The sequence below is a fragment of the Callithrix jacchus genome, chromosome 8 (assembly GCF_049354715.1).
Source record: "Callithrix jacchus isolate 240 chromosome 8, calJac240_pri, whole genome shotgun sequence".
Lineage (NCBI taxonomy): Eukaryota > Metazoa > Chordata > Mammalia > Primates > Cebidae > Callithrix > Callithrix jacchus.
This window is the reverse complement of record NC_133509.1, coordinates 94615002-94638271: the sequence shown is the minus strand read 5'-3', so window position 1 is coordinate 94638271 and position 23270 is coordinate 94615002. Positions and strand designations below refer to the sequence as shown.

At 33.9% G+C, this 23270-nt stretch overlaps 2 protein-coding genes, 1 non-coding gene and 1 pseudogene across 22 annotated transcripts in view; 1 reads left to right on the top strand and 3 right to left on the bottom strand.

The window, feature by feature from the left end:
* The window catches only part of RTN1 (reticulon 1), a 495935-nt gene that overhangs the window by 135583 nt on the left and 337082 nt on the right, over positions 1-23270 (top strand). The gene's annotated exons all lie outside the window — the stretch shown is intronic.
* Positions 1-23270, bottom strand: part of LRRC9 (leucine rich repeat containing 9) — a 142023-nt gene that overhangs the window by 111637 nt on the left and 7116 nt on the right. For 8 of the 10 annotated variants that reach the window (XM_078335045.1, XM_035262027.3, XM_035262028.3 and 5 more), the window contains 8 exons: positions 22938-23018; positions 22440-22658; positions 19485-19625; positions 18872-18935; positions 18517-18587; positions 12004-12186; positions 6147-6302; positions 159-355 (listed from right to left, as the gene is read on the bottom strand). In XM_078335045.1, coding sequence (XP_078191171.1) covers positions 159-355; positions 6147-6302; positions 12004-12186; positions 18517-18587; positions 18872-18935; positions 19485-19625; positions 22440-22658; positions 22938-22985 — 1079 coding nt within the window. In that variant the 5' untranslated portion in view covers positions 22986-23018. The remainder of the gene's footprint in view (positions 1-158; positions 356-6146; positions 6303-12003; positions 12187-18516; positions 18588-18871; positions 18936-19484; positions 19626-22439; positions 22659-22937; positions 23019-23270) is intronic. The other 2 variants (XM_078335046.1, XM_035262040.3) reach the window with 2 other exon arrangements.
* Positions 20231-20910, bottom strand: LOC100404445 (ribosomal protein L32 pseudogene; annotated as a pseudogene).
* LOC118145386 (small nucleolar RNA SNORA7) lies at positions 20790-20922 on the bottom strand. Its single transcript, XR_004730501.1, has one exon. It is a non-coding gene; the product is annotated as a small nucleolar RNA SNORA7 (small nucleolar RNA).

Genomic DNA, 23270 nt, shown 5'->3' with positions numbered 1-23270 from the left:
ATGTACTAGGAACTAGTACTAAGAACATATTTCATGCTTTACTTCATACTATAATTCTTTACACTCATGAAGAAGGGAACTAGTGTCAACCGATGGCCCAAAACATTTTGATTTTCTCAGTTTCAAATCTGAACAGCTAGACAATTCGTTAAACATACTCATCTAGTTTTTTGTTCCAGAATGTTACCCTTTCATTCAAGGCATTTAGTTTGGTCAATATCTTCTGCTGAAGACTTGGTTCTCCAGTGACAGTTTCACTACTCTTAGATGTTTCAGGATCAGTTACTTTACTGTTATTGGATCCATCACTGTGCCCTTTGCCCAAGCACTTGAGTTCAGCTAGTTCTCGTTCCAACTGTGGAAAACAATATGCCAGAGAGCAAAATAAAAATTAAACATGGTCGAGGCAAAGTTGAAATTCAGATATTAACTTTTAATGGGATCTATTAAACAAGTGTCTAATTTAAATGAACAAAGTAGAAATCTAGGTAATAAATAGGCCAAATTTCATAAAACCATGCCAAACATGTGATTTCAACTTAGGTGCAAATTCAGTCAGCCAGTTTCTCTTAACCAAGTGCTGATCTTAACCACTTCAAACATAGTAGTCTCTCAATTGAAAATAAGCAAAGCAACAGTTTTTCAAATATTTTTAATGAGTTTGCTTCTATTAAAGCCAAAGTAAAATTAAAATAAATGCTGGCTTTAGTATAATTATTTAAAATTCAAATAATGTTGTAATTTTTAACACACCTACTTTTCATTTTTCATTGGTCTTCTCAGAACCACACTGCAAGTATTCTAAAATCAACCACATAATTATAAGTAAAACACTCCTCAGCAAATTGCAAATGAACGGAAATCATAACAGACAGTCTCTCAGGATCAGACCACAGTGCAATCAAGTTAGAACTCAGGATTAAGTAACTCACTTAAATTGCACAACTACATGGAAATTGAACAACTTGCTGCTGAATGACTACTGAGTAAATAACAAAATTAAGACAGAAATAAGGAAGTTCTTTGAAACCAATGAGAACAAAGAGACAACATACCAGAATCTCTGGGACACAGCTACAGCAGTGTTAAGAGGGAAATTTATAGCACGAAATGCCCACAACAGAAACCTGGAAAGATCTGAAATCGACACCCTAACATCACAGTTAACAGAACTAGAGAAGCAAGAAGGAACAAATTCAAAAGCAAGCAAAAGACAGGAAATAACTAACATCAGAGCAGAACTGAAGGAGACAGAGACATGAAAAACCCTTCAAAGAATCAATAAATCCAAGAGCTGTTTTTTGAAAAGATTAACAAAATAGGTAAACCACTAGCTAGACTAATAAAGAAGAAAAGAGAAAAGAATCAAATAGACACAATAAAAAATGATAGAGGATATCACCACTGACCCAAAGAAATACAAACTACCATCAGAGATTACTAGAAACACCTTTACACAAAGAAACTAGAAAATCTAGAAGAAATGTATAAATTCCTGGACACATACACCCTCCCAAACCTAAACCAGGAAGAAGTTGAATCCCTGAATAGACCAATAACAAGTTCTGACATTTAGGTAGTAATTAACAGCCTACCAACCAAAAAAAAAGCCCAGGACCAGACGGGCTGATAGCCGAATTCTATCAGAGGTACAAAGATGAGCTAGTACCATTCCATGTGAAACTATTCCAAACAATGGAAAAAGAGGGACTGTTCCCTAACTCATTTTATGAGGACAGCATCATTCTGATACCAAACCCTGGCACAGACGAAACAAAAAAAGAAAACTTCAGGCCAACATCACTAATGAACATTGATGTCAAAATCCTTAATAAAATACTGGCAAGCTGAATCCAGCAGCACATCACAAATCTTATCTACCATGATCAAGTCAGCTTCATCCCTGGATGCAAGGCTGATTCAACATACAAAAGTCAATAAACATAATCCAGCACATAAACAGAACCACTGACCAAAACCATGATTATCTCAATAGATGAAGGCCTTCAATAAAATTCAACACCCATTCATGTTAAAAACTCTCAATAAACTAGGTATTGCTGAAACATATCTCAAAATAATAAGAGCTGTTTATGACAAACTCATAGTCAATATCATACTGAATGGGCAAAAGCTGGAAGCATTGTCTTTGAAAATGGTATGAGACAAGGATGCCCTCTCTCACCACTTCTATTCAACATAGTATTGGAAGTTCTGTCCAGGGCAATCGGGCAAGAGAAAAAAAATAAAAGTATTCAAATAGGAAGCGAGGAGGTCAAATTGTCTCTGTTTGTAGACAACATGATTGTATATTTAGAAAATCTCATCATCTCAGCCAAAAACTCCTTAAGCAACTTCAGCAGTCTCAGGATACAAAATCAATGTGCAAAAATCACAAGCATTTCTATACACCAAATCAGCAGAAAGCCAAATCATGAGTGAACTCAAATTCACAATTGCTACAAAGAGAATAAAATACCTAAAAAATACAACTTATAAGGGAGATGAATGACCTCTTCAAAGAGAACTACTGCTCAAGAAAATAAGAGAAGACACAAACAAATGGAAAAACATTCCATGCTCATGGGTAGGAAGAATCTATATCCTGAAAATGGTCATACTCCCCAGAGTAATTTATAGATTCAATGTTATTCATGCTATCAGTGACTTTCTTCACAGAATTAGAAAAAGCTAATTTAAATTTCATATGGAATGAAAAAACAGCCAAGACAATCCTAAGAAAGAAGAACAAAGCTTTCACTCTACCTGACTTAATACTACAAGCCTACAGTAATCAAAACAGCATGATACTGGTACCAAACAGATATATAGACCAATGGAACCAAATAGAGACCTCAGAAATAACACCACATATTTACAACAATATGATCTTTGATAAAGCTGACAAAAACAAGCAATGGGGAAAGGATTCCTTATTTGATAAATGGTGCTAGGAAAACTCGCTTGCCATATGCAGAAAACAGAAACTGGACCCCTTCCCAACATCTTATACAAAACTTAACTCGAGATGGATTAAAGACTTAAATGTAAACCCCAAAACCATAAAATATCCTAGAAGAAAACCTAGGCACTATCATTCAGGAAACAGGCATGGGCAAAGGCTTCATGAATAAAACACCAAAAGCAATTGCAACAAAAGCCAAAATTGACAAATAGGATCTAATCAGACTAAAGAGCTTCTGCACAGCAAAAGAAACTATAATCAGAGTGAACAGGCCATCTAGAGAATGGGAGAAACATTTTGCAAGCTATCTATCTGACAAAGGTCTAACATCCAGAATCTATAAAGAACTTAAACAAAATTATAAGAAAAAAACAACCCTATCAAAAAGTGGGCAAAGGATATATACTTCTCAAAAGAAGACATTTATGTAGCCAACAAACATATACAAAAAATGCTCATCATCACTGGTCATTACAGAAATGCAAATCAAAACCACGATGAGATACCATCTCATGCCAGCTACAATGGTGATTATTAAAAAGTCAGGAAACAGATGCTGGCAGGGATGTGGAGAAACAGGAACGCTTTTATACTGTTGGTGGGAGTGTAAATTAGTTTAACCACTGTGGAAGACAGTGTGGTGATTTCTCAAGGATTTAGAACCAGAAATACCATTTGACCCAGCAATCCCATTACTGGGCATATACCTAAAGGATTATAACCATTCTACTGATAAAGACATATGCACACATATGTTTATTGCAGCACTGTTTACAATAGCAAAGACTTGGAACCAACCCAAATGCCCAACAATGACAGACTGGATAAAGAATATGTGGCACATATACACCATGGAATACTATACAGGCATAAAAAAGAATGAGATCATGTCCTTTGCAGGGACATCAATGAAGCTGGAAGTCATCATTCTCAAAAAACTAACACAGGAACAGAAAACCAAACACCACATGTTCTCACTCACAAGTGGGAGTTGAATAATGAGAACACATGGACACAGGAAGGGGAGCATCACATACTGGGGCCTGTCAGGGGGTTGGGGGGCAAGTGGAGGGAGAGCATTAGGACAAATACCTAATGTATGCAGGGCTTAAAACCTAGCTGACGGGTTGATAGGTGCAGCAAACCATCACAGCACATGCATACCTATGCAACAAAACTGCTCGTTCTGCACATGATCCCAGAACTTAAAATAAAAACAACAATGATAACAATAAAGATTAATTGCACTGTACAAAGAAAAGTGTATATAAGTGGATACTAGTTATGTGTACTCTTCTATAATAGACCTAGCCAGCTGTTAGATTAAGCATATTTATTAAAATGTCTCTAGTTGTATATACCGATAGCCATTATTTTTCTCATTTACTTAATACATGCAATTACTCGTGAAAATAGCAGATATGTTATTCATATACTGATCTACTGTGATTTTTATTCAAATAATCTATTTTTAATTATGAATTTTAAATTTTATTAATGTTTTAAGAATACTTTTCTAATTATAAGACCTGTTCATTTTTAAAAAGCATTAAATATATTTCAAAACCTTAGTTTTTAATATTAATAGCTACACATTGTTCTATCTTGAGTGTATAATTCTTCTCCTATTGTTTAGTTTCCAATGTTTTTATTAATAGTGCAGTGATACATATTTAAACATTTTTATATATGTCCTTATACATATATATTTACAACAGAGTGCTAGAATTAGATTTACTGTGTCAAAAACTCAACATTTTGGCGCTGTTATATGTATGACCAAAGTTACACTCCAGTAAGTCATATCTAGTGTGTCACATCCGTCTTCACCAGCCTGAGTACTGTCATGTGTCATACTTTGACGGTTTATAGGTGAAACAGTTTCTTGTTATCTTAATTGACATTTGGAAATTAATCATCAAATTGAGTTCTTTCAAATGCTTATTAGTCATTTTTAATTCTACTTTTGTAAAATTCTAGTTTATGTACTTTGCTCAACTTGTCTATTTAGACATTTACCTTTTATTTTGTTTTACATGTGAGTACTTTTTTATACTAGGGATATTGACCCTTAGTCCATCATGTTTGTTGAAGACATTTTTTCAGATATTCATTTGTTATTTATGTGTATTAATTATGATTTTAAATATAAAACTATTCTACTGGTTTTTTAAAACTCAAATCTACATTTTATTCCTTTGTGATTTCTAGTATTTCTTTAATTTGGCAGGCTGAGATCAGATAAATATATCAATCTATACATTTATTCTTCAATTTTTCATGTTTTCATTTTTACATTTAATTCTTTTTTTTCCTACTGGTATTTACATTTGGTAAAGTACAAATGAAGGATCCAAGTCTCCAACTCCCAGATAGTTTGACTATTTTTCTATCACCATTTGTTGAATAATCCATTTCAACATATATATAATTATTCCTGTATTTTTATATAAATTTAAAAATATATATTATATTAATTGTATATTAATTTATATAAAATATATATATTATATATATATGAGGAAATAATGTATTTCCTCATACTGAAAAAAATACAGGAATTAGATTATTTCCTCATACTGAAAAAAATACAGGAATAATTATATATACACGATTCTGTTTTGAGTTAAATAATGCTTAATTTCTCAGGGTCTACTTTTGGTCAAGGAAATTCAATTTATTCTAAATAAAAATGCATACATACTACTAAAATATTGCTTAATTTAAAGTTCCCGCTTCATTTTATAACCTAATATTATTAGTAAAGGGTTTTTTCTTTTTTTAGCACTTTAAACAAGAAAATGAATTTTGAGCACAGCCTGCTGGTATTTAATAAAAATGCAGCTGAAATAAGTCTAACAATTTTTGAAACACTCTAAATCATATTGAAATACATAGATTGTTTTTAAGAGATTCATAATTTAATAAGCCTATACCTCTTTTGAATTGCAGATATCTAAGCACAGAATGCAGCTTAGTTAAGTACATGGAATCAAAACTTTTTGGGGGCAAACTTAACTTGATACTCAGTAGTAATTATGGGCGTGTGTGTGTGTGTGTGTGTGTGTATTATATATGTTTATATATACATATAAAATATAAACGATATATATTGCTTGCTATCTCATCTGGCAGTTTTCTTAAGGTATGGCCACTGGAATTTTACATTATTAAATCTTACGGTTTTTTTCACAAAGCTGAATAATTTTATTCGTTCTTCTGGCAACTTTTGTAATTTGCATTTTTGATCATTCAGTTTTTCAAGGTCTTCACTAAGATGCCTCTGAACAGTTTTTATACGCATATTGTAATACATTATTTTTTTCATTGCTGTGGTCTAAAAGTAAGAAAGAAAACAGCAAAAAATTAGCTAAAACAAATTATAGGCAATTATTAGTGGCATTATATAAGTACAGCATGTTCTATATAACAATTAGATAATTTGCATGCTCAGTTACTAATAATGATGACAGTGGAGTGACAATGGCTACACAGAACTCTATATTTAAATGTAATTTTAAAAAATTAAAAATTCCAAAAATTGTCTTTGTGGGGCATAAAGTTTGAGGCATATTCACATTTATTTCCAGGATAACTACATAAAGAGACTACAGATAAAATTTAATGTATAAAATAATATAGGTAATGAGGTAGTATAATTAGAGCAAACATATAACTCATTATTCCCATTGATTGACTCAGGGAAAAAATAAATTAATAAGAATTAAAAGCAAATGTAACATTACTCAATTCATTTTTTAAAAGCATGGCTAAGGAACAGAATTTATTTTTTTTCAAATTTATAAAAGAATGTTCATTAGGTTAAGCAAATTACTAAATGTCTACCAAATCCGTTTAGCTTGAGTTCCTTAATAACAATGGGTCATCCAGTTATTAATAAATTTATCATGATAAATTGATTAAATACATAGTTAAGAAACGCACCAGCTAAATGGAGCTTGAGAGTTATATTACTTAAAAAGGACTACCTTAGGAGACTATAAGCAAATTAGAGGCATTATAAAAAATGCGACATGATTTTAATTGTTTACCTGAAATAGTGAAAGCAAATAAATTGGAAGGCTTTTATAGTTTTAGACATATATTTTCTACAGCTGCAGTCTTTTCTTATGAAATTTACTTAGTACAGAGTGGATAATCAATATCCTAATATAATTATCTGGCATAAAAGACAGAATAGAAACAAATACATAGTATGATGAAAGGCCAAAAGAATTCTCTTTCCTCATGCATATTATGAAGTACAGCAACTGAAATCACTAAATTCTCTGCTAAAAATAAGACAATCATAACAAAGAACAGTTAAGAAAATATTTATTTTAAGATCATGATAAACTGATTAAATATCTCTGATAAAGAAGAGCTTAATTTCTAAGGTGCAACTGAGTTAAAGGACAACTGTTAACTTAAGAAATGGGAAATGGTGTTTCTTGATTTTTTTTATTTTTATTTTTTAGTATTTGGAGACAATAGAAAATCCTATACGAAATTCTGTGGGTTAGTGACAGCTGAAAAAAAATTCTAATAATTCTTAAATCTAAAACAATAGGATATTCTGATAGCGAAGAATGGAATTAGACCCCTTCTCTCAACATATACAAAAATTAACTCAAAAGATGGACTTAAATGTAAAACTTGAAACCATGGAACTACTAGAAGGAAAGAGAGAAAATGCTTTAGGACATTGATCTAAGCAAAGATTTTATGGCTAATACTTCCAAAGCATGAGCAATGAAAACAAAAATAGACAAATGGGACTATATTAAACTGAAAAGCTTCCGCACAGCCAAAGGAAACAATCAACAGAGTGAAGAGACAACCTATGGAAGGGAGAAAATATTTGCAAATGATTCATCCAATAAGGGTCTCATATCCAGAATAACAAGGAACTCAAACAACTCAACAGAGAAAAACAAAAACAAAACAAAACAAAAAAAAACAAAACACACACACAGACACACAAATAATCCAACCAAAAAGTGGGCAAAGGAACTGCACAGACATTTCTCAAAAGATAACATACAAATAGCCAATAGGTATATGAAAACATACTCAACATCACTAAATAACCATCATGGAAATGCAAATAAAAATCACAATATAATCTCACCCAGTTAGAATGGCTATTATCAAAAAGACAGAAAACAAAACAAAACGAAACAGAGAAAGATGCTGGTGAGATTGCAGAGCAAATGGAACTTTTTTTTTTTTTTGAGACAAGTCTGTCATCCAGGCTGCAACGCAGTGGCACGATATTGGCTCACTGCAACCTCCACCTCCTGGGTTCAAGCAGTTTTCCTGTCTCAGCCCCCCAAGTAGTTATGATTACAGGCACCTGCAACCACACAGACTAATTTTTATTGTATTTTTAGTAGAGACGGGGTTTCACCATGTTGGCCAGGCTAGTCTCAAACTGCTGACCTCAAGTGATCCACCCTCCTGGGCCCAGAAAAAGGAATTCTCATATGCTGCCATTTTGAAAAACAGGATGGAGTTTTCTCAAAAAACTAAAAATAGAACTTCCATAGGATTCAACAATCTCACTACCGGGTATTTATCTAAAACAAAGGAAATCAGTGTATCAAAGGGATACCTGCACCCCCATGTTTACTACTCACAATAGCTAAGATTTAGAATTAACCTAAGTGCCATCGATAGGTAAATGGATAAAGAAATCCATTCACATTATATACACCTGCCCCCCCACACACGCACATTACATACACCTCCCCACATCACATACATTACATATATCACATTACATACATTTACACACACACACACACACACATATGATGGAATACTATTTAACCGTAAAAAAGAATGAAATCCTGTCATTTGTGGCAACATGGTTGAGCCTGGAGGACATTATGTTAAGCGAAATAAGGCAGGCACAGAAAAATAAAGATTGCATGTTATCACTTGTGTGAAAACTAAAAAAAATTTTGAGGTCATGGAAGTAGAGAGTAGAATTGCAGATATTGGAGGCTGTAGGAAAGGTAGTGGGGAGGAAAGGTTGGTTAAGGGCACAAAATTAAAGCTAGATAGGAAGATAAGTTCTGGTGTTCTGTAGCACTGCAGGGTGAATATGGTTAACTATAATGTGTATATTTTCAAAAATCGGAAAGACAGGATTTTGAATGTTCACAACAGAAAAAATAAATGTTTGAGGAGATGAATATGCTAATTACCCTTATTCTATCATTATACATTGTAAATGTGTATCAGAATACCAGTGTATCCTATAGAATACATAGAATTATTATGCATCAATTGTAAATAAAAGGGAAAAAAATAACACAAGAGAACATAGGATGGAGTTAATTTTGTCAGATAAAATATAGGATGCCAAATTAAATTTGAATTTCAGATAAGCAATGGATAATATTTTAATATGTATAATACTTAGTAAAGTTACTTATACTTATTTAATTATACCAAAACATTCTTTGTTGTTGATCTAAAATTTAAATTTAACTTCGAGTCCCCCTAGGTGGGGACAAAGCAAAGATTAAAACATACTAGTCTTATTTTAATTTTTTTGAATAAGCAATATATTCATATTTCAAAAACCAAAAAATTTGATTTATACAATGAAAAGTGTACTTCCTACTTATGTTTTCCATCAAACCAGATTTGTGTGTAGTATATCTTACCATAGTTTCAACTTTTTCCAATTTATTAAGAATGTACTTCTATCTTCATATAGAAACACAAATTGTGATTTTTACTATTTCTAAACTTTTTCAAAATCACTTAGTATGTCATAACAATAAACAAGTGTTATCAATAAGGGTTTTTTTTTGTCCTTATTTGAGAGTATATAGTAAGATTTTGGGGAAGGAGGGAACACTATTTTATAAACTGTAACTATATAGCAAATCAACTTTGTAGGCTGACCACATGCAACTTACTTTTTGAATTTGGACTTTAAAAAATTAATGTCAAAGTCACTTTCAAGGACTTTGTTAAAATTGCCCAGCTGTTAAAACAAACTTTTTAAGGAAAGAAGTTAGACTAATTATAATGCTAAATTCAGTTGCATGTTTGTACTAAGACAAAATTTGATCCCTTTGCATCTTAGGTGGCCAAAAAAGAATTCAAAGTCATAAACAGAAATATATTCAATTATAGTTTCATAGCACTTATTTTTATACTACTTAAAAATTAAAATGGGCTTTTATGTACACTAACTCATTGGTTCCCCCAAAACAACTCTGTGCTGAAAGGCAGATACTATTTTCATCATCTTTGTTTCAGTTCAGAAAACTGAGCTTCAGGAGTAGCACATGCAGTTGGGGGATTGAATCCAAGTCTTCTGGTTTAAACCCATATGTTTTTCCCTCTTGCTCACAGTAACTCTTTGGTGGTCCTCCTGGTAAGTTCTGACTTTATCTGCCACTTGTAGTTTATACAAACTAGTTCACAGTCATAGGTAAAAATCTGAAGAATCAATAATACTCTGTTCAAGAGTTCATCACAAAGAACTGCCACAACTTATCTTCTTATGCATAGTAAGGAAGGAAGCATTTTAGAAATCTATATCAATCCATAAATTAAAAATACTTTGAATCTGAAAATCATTTTGGTCTGAATCAGAAGTTGAACTATAGTATAGATCCTATTTGTGCCTTAAAAGATAAAGGAAAGATAAATATTTTACAATAAGAAAATGAAAATAATTACTTAATTTAAGATGTTAGGCACAATTTCTAACAATTTCTTATTTTGTTTCTTATGCTACGCCTGACATTTATAAGACTGAACCAAATGTTTGAGAATCTCAGTCAAAATGTTAGAAGAACTTGCCTCTCTTAGTTCTCCTTTTCAGTCTCTCTGCACGTTCCTTTTCATCTACCCAACATTTAACACTTAAGTGGCACACTTTCTCTTCCACACATTCCTTGTTGACTCATCCAGTCCACAGCTGTAAGTACCAACTTTTTGCTTTCTGTTTTCATATTTTAATTTTCTGGGAAATTCTCCTACACAGTAGACTCATACATCCAACTACTTATTGAATATGTCCTCTTGGATATTCAAGAAATTGTTCAAACATTAAATGCCTAAAATTAAATCATGATTCTTCCTCCTAAACCTATTCCTCCCATACTCTTCCTAATGTCGCCAAATATCAACTTTCCCTTTGAATTGCTCCAACTAATATCTTGGAATTATTCTCTACTTCTTTCCTCTGTACTTAATATCCAACCCACCAGTAAACCCAGATAGTCTCCATCTTTCAACTGCTACTAGAATCTGACTTCCTACCACATTTTTTGTGAACACCATGAACTGAACCATCCACATCGCTCATCTAAGTAACTGGAATAATCTCCTAACTGGTCTCTCTGCTTTCACCTTTGTCCCTCTAACTCTCCATTCTAATCCATTATTCAAAAGGATCCCTTTGAAACATAAGTCATCTTAGTCGCTCCTCTGCTCAGAATTTTCCAGTGGACCCCATCTCACTCAAAGTAAAGGCCAAAGTCCTTACAACAGTCTACAGTCTCACATAATCTGGCCTCCACCACTCCTGTCATCTGTTACTTCTCATCCCCTGATATCCTCAGCTACTTAACCTTTCAGAGAATCACAAACTATGTTTAATTAGATTAAAATTTACCTAATCCATAGATATTTTCTAATTTTGATATGTGATATTCCAAAGGAGAAGTGGTTGTTACATTTCTGTTATTTAAGCTTATATATATATATATATATAGCACTAGTCTAATTATTAACACTGATTTTTTTCAATTTCCTTCTTGTTTTGTATAAATGAGAAACAATATTCTATTATTTCACCTTCCAGTACTGTCATCAAAATTAAAATTCTAGTATTTATATTATTATTTATATACTTTTATGTGTAATATCCAGTTCACTAGAGCAAAAGTAGAATTGGCAACAAGAACTGATCTGATAATCCTACCTACCATATGTGGACACAGCCAGAAAGAAGCCATTAATTAATAAAACTGAAATCACAGATACTTGATTGGGGATGTACTTACATCTGCCAGTTCCTTGATTTGCTTTGCTGACACATCCAATGTGTCAAATCTTTGAAGGCAAGGCAAATGATATAATATATGTATGGAATAATTACACAGCAGACAAACTGGATTGGTTTTATATTGAGGGTCATTCAGACATAAATCCTTTAAGCAAGGTAGCCTGGTTAAGTTCGTGAGCTCCTAAAACACCAGCAAAGATAATGTTCAATTAATTGTGACTGTCATTTCTAAATGCAGTATTTGAACAACTAAGATCAGCCATAGTCTAATGCATTCTAATTATGTGCTTAAATAAAGTGATTTAGATGCCTAAAATGTTTCTCACTAGTGAAAAACAAGGTAAATTCCTGAAGAAAAGATCAAATAATTAAACAGCATGCTATACCACTATGCCTTTTAACTATTTACTAAATCATGTATATCAGCTGGAATCTTGAAGCCAGTGACATGAGCACATTTATTCATTAATATGTTGCTTCCCCTACACAGCCCCTCTTGCTAGTCACCCACAGGATACCTGCTTTCTTCACCCCTATTTCCTGTACTTATCACCTAGAAACACTGCTCTTCATCCTCCCTGCCTCCAGATCTGCTCTACTCATCAAAGGCTATGGGACCCCTACCCCTGTTCATTACAAACAATCACCATGGAATTCCTGATTTGGGTTTTTTTTGTTGATTTTTTTTCTATAAATTCCTGTTTTATCTATCATGGTCAACTAAAGCCTAACTTTCACTTGAGAGTCAGTTTTCTCACAACCTATCAATGAGGAGGGATTGCTATTCACTCTCAGACCAATGTTTCTCCTTAACATATTTTTTCTTGATGTTTAAGTCATTATTTATACTTTCCTTTGTTTGTCATCTGGCTCTTGATTAACTGTTTGGTCTTGTCTTTTCCTGTTTAAACCCTAATATTTTATGATTTAGCCATACTAAACCAATTGAAGTTTTGGAATATGCCAAGCCCTATGTTGCCCTTAGACCTTTACTCATTCTGCTCCTTTTGAGTGGTCTGAACTTTACCTCAATTCACCCTTTAATCTGTCAGGGCCCAATGTAAGTGTCATATTCCCTGGGAACCTTGTTTCATCCCCCAATGTTGGGACAGATAATCCTCCTATGAGCTCTTTTAGCCACTGAGCTGAGTTTTGGTATGGACTTTATCATACCCTATTGCCATACCCTATTGCTTGTATCTTGTATCTATACAAGATACCCTATTGTTTGTATCTATAAGCCAAGGATCTATATGGGCTTTAGCCCTCAATCTACAAACAATGTTATTTACATTTTTTAAGTATTGCAAAAAAGAAGAATATGCAGTGGAGGTCACATGTGGCCCACAAAGCGTGAAATATTTTCTATTTGGCTGTTATTACAGAAAACATTTGCCAACTTTGAGATAAACTTGTAGAGAACATAGTTTGTTAACATTGTATTCCTAACAATCAGCACTTAGAACACAGCAGGCACTAAATAAATATGTTAAGTAAATTAATTATTACTTTCAGCCAACTTTGAGGATATCTTTATACCTTCCTCATTACTAGGATGGTGCCTGAGGTAGGAGGGTACTATGGTGGGGTCAAACTTGAAAGGATGCAATGCTAACTAGAAAAATCAGAATCAGAGTTAAGGGAAATCTAATGGAAGAACCAGGAAGCACTAGTTCTAAAACTACAGTAAAAATGGAATAGAAAAGAGAATAGTGAAGTCAGGTTGCTGGAAGCAAGAGTAATACAGGGTGAGGGTCTCACTCCTTCTGGACAAGTGAGAATGTGGCTCATTGGTTTGACCTGAGGCTTGGGCTGAGCCTATGCAGGGCGGAAGACTAAGCACAGTTGCTCTAAAAGGAAGATATATGAACAGAGCTGTGCAGAGAATTATTTGGTCAAATTTTGCAGGGGCAGAGAAGGTAAAACATTTGGCAGCCTTTGATTACTGAGTTGCTATGTTTCACTTGACCAGTAGTCTGAGCTAGTAGATGGTGGGTATAAACTCTGAAGTTCTCCACAGAAATCCCCCAACCACATTCCAAATTCAGATGACACTGGAGCCCATGAAGGCACAAAATCTCACTGAAAATTAGTGCTCTGGTACCTGGTATGGTTGGAAGGTGGGCACAGAATTTATTTAATCACCACCAGGATAGGACAGTTATCTTTTTGGGGTGGGAGGAAAGGTTAGAGATAAAAATCTAAGATAATAGTGTTTCAGAAACATTTCTAATATGAAGATAGTAAAAATTCCTGTGAATCATGTTCAATGTTTTTATGATAGCCATAATGCCATAGAAAGCCTTTTTAAATATTATGTCACACAATGAATTTTTACAATAATCCTGTTATCATCGTTTTTTAAATGAAAATATTGAAATATAGCAGGTCAATGTAATTAAAATAATGATAATAAAATAATAAAAACGATGGATGTGTTGAGTCCTTACAATGTGCTAGTCACTATTTAGGTGCTTAACTTTGTTATCTTTGTTATTTCACCTAAACTTCATGTTCCATTGTATTATGTTACCTTTGGTATGAGCCAGAGCTAGACCTGAGAGATCTTTCTGCCTACACAGCCAGGCTTATAACCACCATGAGGCTACAGTGGCTGGCCACGGTAATATAAATTTCTATATGGTTTTTTAGCAGGGCAATCCCTTGTTTTCACAGAATCCTGCACTTATTTTCTTCAGCCTTATGTCATAATTGCTTCCCTTACACTGTTCCAGTCACACAGGATTTCTAGTTCCTAGAATCTGCCATACCCCTTTCAACCACCTTGAGCCTTCACATGTGATCTAACTTTTGCCTGGAAGGGTCTTTGGCTGGGCAACTCCTTCTCACGTCTAATATCATTAGCTGCAACGCTAGCTTCTCAAGGGTGTCTTGTCCTGATGTCTCAAAAAAGGCTAGGTCGCCCTTTTATATGTTCCCATAGCACTCTGAATTTAATGTTCATAGCTCTCTGATCTCTTCTGCAATCTTAACCTATTTTAAGCATAAAGCTTTGTCCACATTTCACATTATTTTCTTGGAATAGATTCCTAGAAGGGGAATTGATAGGTTAAAGAATAGAAGCCCTTTTATGGACCTGGTACATATTATCTAAATGCTTTCCAGAAAAGTTGTATCCCCCTAAATGACTACCAATGTCATATAAATGCCCACGTTATCCTAGTATTTCTAGCATAGAGTATCACATTTATAAAATATTGACTATATAAAATATTATCAATTATATATTTTAAAATTTTTATTATTATTATTATTTTGAGACAGAGTCTCGCTCTGTCACCCAGGCTGGAGTGCAGTTACACAATCCCAGCTCACTGCAATCTCTGCCTTTCAGGTTCAAGTGATTCTCCTACTTCAGCCTCCTGAGTAGCTGGGACTACAGATGCCAGCCACCATGCCTGGCTAATTTTTTTGGATTTTTAGTAGAAACGGGGTTTCACCATGTCAGCCAGGCTGGTTTTGAACTCCTGACCTAAAGGGATGCACCTGCCTCAGCCTCCCAAAGTACTGGAATTACAGGCAAGAGCCACCCTGCCCGGCCTTATATCATGTTTTACTTTTCATTTTATTCATTCTTAGTAGGATTGAAAATTCTTTTGTGTCATGTGGAGTTCAATTGTATGAATTACCTGCTCACTTATTCTTTCTTCTACTGGGTGACTTAGGTTATTTATTTCTAATTGATTTAAAAGAGCTTTCTTAATAGTAAGAGTAATTTCCAGGTTTTTTGTTTGTTTGTCTTAATTTTATGATGTATTTACCAGACTGAAATTTAGGATTTCCATATAGTAAGTATGATTTAAAGATTTAGTGTAGTATCTTAAGCTAGCAGAACTAGAAGGGGAAAGATACACATGTGTACATGTGCATTAATGCATGTGCGCGCGCACACACACACACATATCTTATCGATCTTACTGCCTGTGCCTGTCACAACTGTTACCACCCTCTGAGTGTCTCTGGTTTCTATCATGGCTTATTTCCATTTTCCACATGTTTAATCTGATCCCTTATCTGATGGTCTCAATGTTGGTAGAGACAATTTGCCATGGCCCTAAGCATCGCTTCACACTCTTGCTTGTTATGCCAAGATTATAAGTATGACTACTCTTTCCCCATTTCTCAGTGTTGTATGTGCAGTTCTTTACCTGGAAGGCTCCACTCTTACTCTAAACTCAACATACCCAGAACCAGATACATTCTCTTCCCCTCACCTACACCGAAATAGCCATTTTTTTTCTAATATGTATATTTTTTTATCTAAGAACTGTATTCACAGATTCATTTTGGACTCTCTAGCTCCTCACATTCTAGTAGCTGTAAAATTCTGCAAATTCAACAAACATAATGTTTCTTACATCTATTTCTCCCTCATCTTTCCTCCTCCTCTTCCTCCTTCTCTTCTTTCTTTTCTTTTTTCTGTTAACACTCCGCTTCATGTTCTCATAATCTCTCATTTAGATGATTCCTGTAACCTCCTGACTGAGTTTTCTTCTTCTAGCTGCTCCAAGTCAATAAACACTAACCCCACATCACTATCCCTAAAGAATATTTCTTATCATATCACTTTCTTGCTAAAAAATTTTACAGCTCTCTGTTGTCTATAAAATACAGTCCATATTTGAGACCCAATTGACCTTTCTAGGGTTAACTTCCAATATTGCTATATATACTCTATAGTCCAATCAAATGACAATGCTGTTATTCAAATATACTCCTTGATTTCTTACTTCCATGCCTTTGTACATATTGTTTTCCCATTCTTAGAATGCCTACTTCCTACTACCCAGAAAATCCTTCCACAATGTTTGTTCAAATTCTGTTGACACTTCAAAGTTCTTATCAAATATTTCCTCTTGAATTTGACTAATGTAATTTTGTTTACATTCCTTTTTAAGGGACTTAATCTGCCTCATTCTATAGCTTTTTGGTCTTTTTACATTTTTGCCTGAGTAAAATAATGCCTACTTTAATACTGATGAACTCAAAATTATTTCTATAGTAAATTTACCTATCTTTCTTCAATATTTTCTAGAGGATGTGTTTGAATATGAACCTTCAATCTGACACTATCAAAATTATAAATGTCACGTTTTAACCAACATTTATGTGATAAACATTAAGTCCCTTTATTTGGTTGTTTCTCTTTCATTCATGTTCTTGACAGTTTATTGAGATTTACTACATGTCCAACACTGTTTTAAGGATTGTGGATATAGCAGTGAAGAGAACAGGCAAAGTTCCTGTACTCAGAGAGCTTGTATTCTAGTAAGGGACGTGCCAAGAGGAAAAATAAAACAGCAGCAGTGTGATAGGGAGTGCTGCAGGTTGGGGAGGCTTGTGAGGGTTTTCCTATTACACCTAAATTGAAAAGGAAAGGTGTCACTTAGAACATAACATTTTGACCAAGACCTGAAATAAATGAGGAAATGAGCCATGGAGGTATATGAGGAAAGAATATTCCAGCAAGTGCAAAGGCCTTAGGATGAGTGTGTGCTAGGTATATTCAGACCAGTGTGGCTAAATTGCACAAAGGAGTGGTAGAAACTGCAGTCAAAGAGACAGGTAGGGGGTGGTGGGGTGGCTAGATTGGGTAGTCTTATGGCCCATCATAAAAATGTCTTTTACTCTGAAACAGGTAAGAAGCCAAGGGAGGGTTTTAAGCAGAAGGGTGATTTTTATCCGACAAATTTTTAAAGGTTCCATCAAGCTTCTGTGTGGAGATCAGATTTATCGTAGGGAAAGGACAAACACAGGAAAAACTGTTAGGGAGCCTTTTTTTCATTAATGCAGGTTAGAGATGATAGCGTCTTGAATCAGCTTGGTAGTGATGCAGGTGGTAAGAAGTGATCAGACTCTGGACATATTCTCAAGGTGGAAGCAATAGTATTTGCTGATGGGTTGGATGAGGGTATGAAGGAATAAGAAGAGGCACAAATGACTATAAGGATTTTGGCTTAAGTTACTGGAAGAATGGAGACTCCATTTACGGGGGTAAGGAAGACCGCAGGAGAAGATCTGCTAGAGGGAAAATTAGTTTGTGTTAAGACATGTCTGCAGTCTGAAGAGTTGTCAAGGAAGGTAAAGGTACTAGTTTAGAGTAATCAGTAGATAAAGGGCATTTAAAGTCTTAAGGCATGATAAGATTATTTAGAGAATGCAGACAGAGATGAGAAAAGATCTCAGTATTGACTAAGGGAAGACCATATCCTAGATGCTAGAAGAGGATGAAAGAACAGTAACTGAAGAGATATAGGGAGAAAGATTAGAAAAAAACTAAGAGAAAATGGTATCCTAAGATATTTGTTTGGTTTTAATAGAGTCAGATCATTAAGGCCAGTGTAGTCACATGACTTTCAAATTTTCTGGAGTATCAGCCCCAAATAATGAACTTATTCCTTAACAGGGGACGTTTTAGTACAATTTCTGCAACACAATGGTTCATCATCCAGGATGATAAATAAAAAGTAATTATTCCACTTAAACATACCTTGAAACAACATATTTGGTTACCAGAAAGGTTTAATCTTTCCAGTTGTTCGTTGGGGTCAAGACATCGACCTTTAAAAGATAAGATGAGAAAAATTATTTATTATACCTCTGTTCATATTCTTTCATACTTCTGAGTTGTATGCAGCCATTATTTCTTGCATATAAATAGACTAGTGGTACCACTGTATAATTAGTAACCACTGATTAATGAGTAACATTTTCACAGGTTTAAAAATGCTTTGCAAATATATCACAGAAAAAAGCCTAAAAGAAAAAAATCTAAGCATGTACTTTTTATATTGATAAAAAATTTGTATAGCATTATCTCAGATTCCAAATGAAATAGTACATACCAATGCTGTTTATTAGATTTCCAGCAAGGTTGAGATCTTTTAAATTCTTCAATGTTTGCAAACCCTAAAAATTTAGACAATTTAGAAGAAATAATTAAAATTAACATTTACAAATCATCTCTGATTAATTTGGTTAGTTCTCAGGTGCTCTGAGCACAGGGTACTTTATGCTTCACAAGCACAGAAGGAAATGAGTGCCTCCAAGAAGCCACCTTTGTTCTCTATACTGGAACTTAGAATTATTGGAGGAGGGAACAGGAAGAGGAATGGAGAGGAAAAGAGCAGGAGTAGGAGGAAAAAGAATACATCACACAGAGTATATTTATAATCTTAGGTAAGTTACACAACTTCTCTAAACCTCTTTCTTGTAAATCTTCAAAGAAAGAATAACAATGCCTTACCGCTTAGGCTTGTAAAGAGTAAAGAAAGTAATATATACAAAGCCCTCTGTACATTATAAAATGCTATACACATGTTAGTTCTTTTTGACAATAATTGCATTTGTCATCAGTAGTTTGGCCTTTAACCACAATAATTTGATCTTGAACATTGTGGTTTAAACTCCACAACAGTAACTGGCTTTACATATAGATAATTGAAATTATTATCTTACCTCAATATTTTTAATTGTATTGTGGTTCAGCCAAAGAACCTTCAATTTGATTAATTTCTCTAAATTTTCTATTTTCGAAATTTTATTAAAATATAAATATAGTTTCTCCAAATTTCTACATTCTTGAAGACCTTCAATTTTCTGTAAAAGAAAAGGAGACTGAATAGTGTTAGGTTATGATTTGTTATTAATCCTTCCAATTAAGTAGACTTCTAAGTATATTTTCTTTTAAATATTACATTTTATTGCGAAATCAATATCCAGCAAAATGAACTGTTTTAAAAGAAAAAAATATATTCCATGTTTTCCACTTAAATACAACTATTTTCAATTTTGCATGTTCTTTTAAATTTTAATCAACTCTTCATCTATTTCTATATAGTTATGATTATAATCATGTATATAACATATACAATCATATATTTCTATATGTTTATGATCATAACCATATAGAAATGATTATGTGGCTATGATTATAACCATGTAAGCACATTATAATCTTAATGCACATACAATTTTGTGGGACTCTTTAAATTATGACTAAAATGTTTTCATAATCCTTCAAATTATAATATTTAATAATTATGAAATATTTCATTAAGGTTATAATAATTTTCTAAAAAAATTACCTGATGTGTGGCACATTTATGTTTCAAATTTTTAGTTATAAATAATGCTGCAACAAGTAGTTTCATGGGTATGGTTGTTTCCTGCTACTGAGTTACTTTCCTAGGATAAAATCTTAGAGTAGGGCCTTCTTTTTTTTTTTTTTTTTAAGGAAGATGGCAGTTTTATTTAAACACAAAACGTGCACATAAGCTGTCTATTCATTTTCTTCACTGCGCAGCCTGGCATTGGGGTTGGTGACTCTGATGGCCAGCTGGACAGCTCTTTCCACGATGGCTTTGCGGTTCTTGGAGGAAACATTGTGAGCGATCTCAGCACAGTAAGATTTGTTGCACATCAGCAGCACTTCCAGCTCCTTGACGTTGTGGACCAGGAACTTCCGGAAGCCACTGGGCAGCATGTGCTTTGTCTTCTTATTGCTCCCATAACCAATGTTAGGCATTAAGATCTGGCCCTTGAACCTTCTACGAACCCTATTGTCAATACCTCTGGGTTTCCGCCAGTTACGCTTAATTTTGACATATCGGTCTGACTGGTGCCGGATGAACTTCTTGGTTCTCTTTTTGACGATCTTGGGTTTCACAAGGGGTCTAAGGGCGGCCATGATGCCTTTTGGGAAAGAAGCAGCCCCAGGTGAAGAAGAATCCTGGAAGGAGGTTTTCCCGCCCTGGGACTGAACACTGTTGCAGAGTATCTTCCAATCGCCAGCTACGGAGCAAGCTGGGAATGGAATGGGTGCCTCTGCCAGGCTTGTTTTCCCTCCCTTTCCGAAGCTGGCAGAATACTAGGCATTCTCCAGACGGAGTAGGGCCTTCTAAGTCAAAACTTATGCACTGTACATTTCTGTGATGGCTCTTATGTTTTTCAGTATTTCTTTTCAAAATAGATGTTATAATTTCAACACAACCAGTGGTGTCTCAGTGGACCAATTTTATTACTAAGTAATATTGGCTATGATTTGATTTGATTACTAAAAAGTAGAATATGTTTTAATTCCTTATTTCTGTTTTTTTCATTTGCACACATCAATTTATTTATTTATTGAAGTTTTAAGTTCAGGGGTACATGCGCAGGTTTGTTATTTAGGTAAACGTGTGTCATGGGGGTTTGTTGTACAGACTATTTTGTCACTCAGGTATTAAGCAGAGTACCCATTAGTTATTTTTCTTGATCCTTCTCCCACCCTCCACCTTTTGGTAATTCCCATAGTCTGCTGTTCTCCTCTATGTGTTCATGTTTTCTCATCATTTAGCTCCCACTTCTAAGTGAGAACATGTGGTATTTGGTTTTCTGTTTCTGTGTTAGTTTGCTAAGGTCACTGGCTTCCAGCTCCATCCATGTTCCTGCAAAGCACATTATCTTGTTCTTTTTTATGTCTACGCAGTATTCCATGGTATATATGTACCACAGTTTCTTTTTCCAGTCTACCACTGATGGGCATTTAGGTTGATTCCATGTTTTTGCTAGTTCACATTGCTGTAATGAACAAACATGTCCATGTGTCTTTATGATAGAATTATTTATATTCCTTCGGGTATATACCCAGTATGGAATTGCTGGGCTGAGTGGTATTTCTGTTTTTAGGTCTTTGAGGAATCATCACACTGTTTTCTACAATGGTTGAACTAATTTACATTTCTACTAACACTGTATAAACATTCCTTTTTCTCCACAATCTTGCCAGCATCTGTTATTTTTTTGTCTTTTTAATAATAGCCATTCTCACTAGTGTGAGATGGTATCTCATTGATTTGCATTTCTCTAATGATCAGTCATTTTAAACTTTTTTTCTTATGTTTGTTAGTCGCATGTATTTCCAGAATGATATTGCCTAGGTCGTGTTCCAGGGTTTTTATATTGGGTTTTACATTTAAGTCCTTGCTCCATCTTGAGTTTAATTTTGTATATGGTATAAGGAGGAGGTACAGTTTCAATCTTCTGCATATGGCTATCCAGTTATCCCCATACCACACATTGAATAGAAGGTCCTTTCACCATTGCTTGTTTTTGTCAGCTTTGTTGAAGATCAGATAGGTGTAGGTATGTGGCCTTATTTCTGGGTTCTTTATTCTATTCCATTGTCTATGTGTCTGTTTTATACCAGTAACATGCTGTTTTGATTTGATTTGCTTTGATTACTAAAAAGAAGAATACGTTTATGTTTTAATTCTTTATTTTTACTTTTTCCTTTGTACAAATCAATTTCTATCCTTTGCTCATTTATCTGTCTTAACCCATGTCTTATGCATATATTTCAATGAATTATTTTTCTAAAGCCAAATAATTCTGAATAAAATATTCCATGTAAGGTTTTATGTTTACACTTACCTCTATGCAGCACTCAGTAATCCAAAGTTCTTTAAGTTGTAAACAAGTCTCTAATCCAGAAATTTCTTTTATATCTTGAGCAACAATTGTAAGACTTGTTAAATTAGGAAATAATGATAATCCGACTATACGTGGATACCCTGAGAAAAACATTTCCAACTTTGATGTATCTGATCCTTCTTGCCTAACCATCTCATAAGATAAGCCATTGCACAAACACTGTTTTTAAAAAAAGAAATTTGGTCATTAACTATTTTAAATAACTTTAAAATGACTTTTACCATTAGAAATTATACACTGTCAATTGTGCTGATGCCATTTTTGTAATTTCAGAAGAGTTATATCACATATATCACATATATGATTATTCTCTGCTTCCAAAAGTCACTGGATAGAAGAAATCACTAAGTAACCCTGCCAGTTCTAGAAAGGAACATAAAAACTTTCCATTATATATTATTGAAAATGTTGTTAAAAAGAAATTTGACTTTGACTCACCAGTTCTTCAATTATTTCTTCTTGGTTTAGGTTTTCACTTTCAATCATCTTCCATTAAAAATAGTGATAATAATATTATAACTGTTAAGGAAAATGAAAAAAATGATAAAATATTAAAGTCATTGTCATTCCAAGTTGAAACAGACTTTAAAGCTACTGAGGTTGAACCACTTAACTGTAGTTTGAAATCTTCGCATAGTACATTACCAAGTAACTGTATAAACTTTGAGGGAGTTTTCTGTTAGAAGGTTATTTTGTATTTTGATTTCAAATCTCTCTCCTAATTCCTTCCCTTCTGTTCTCAGTATACATCCTTGGTCCTAAAACAAGTAT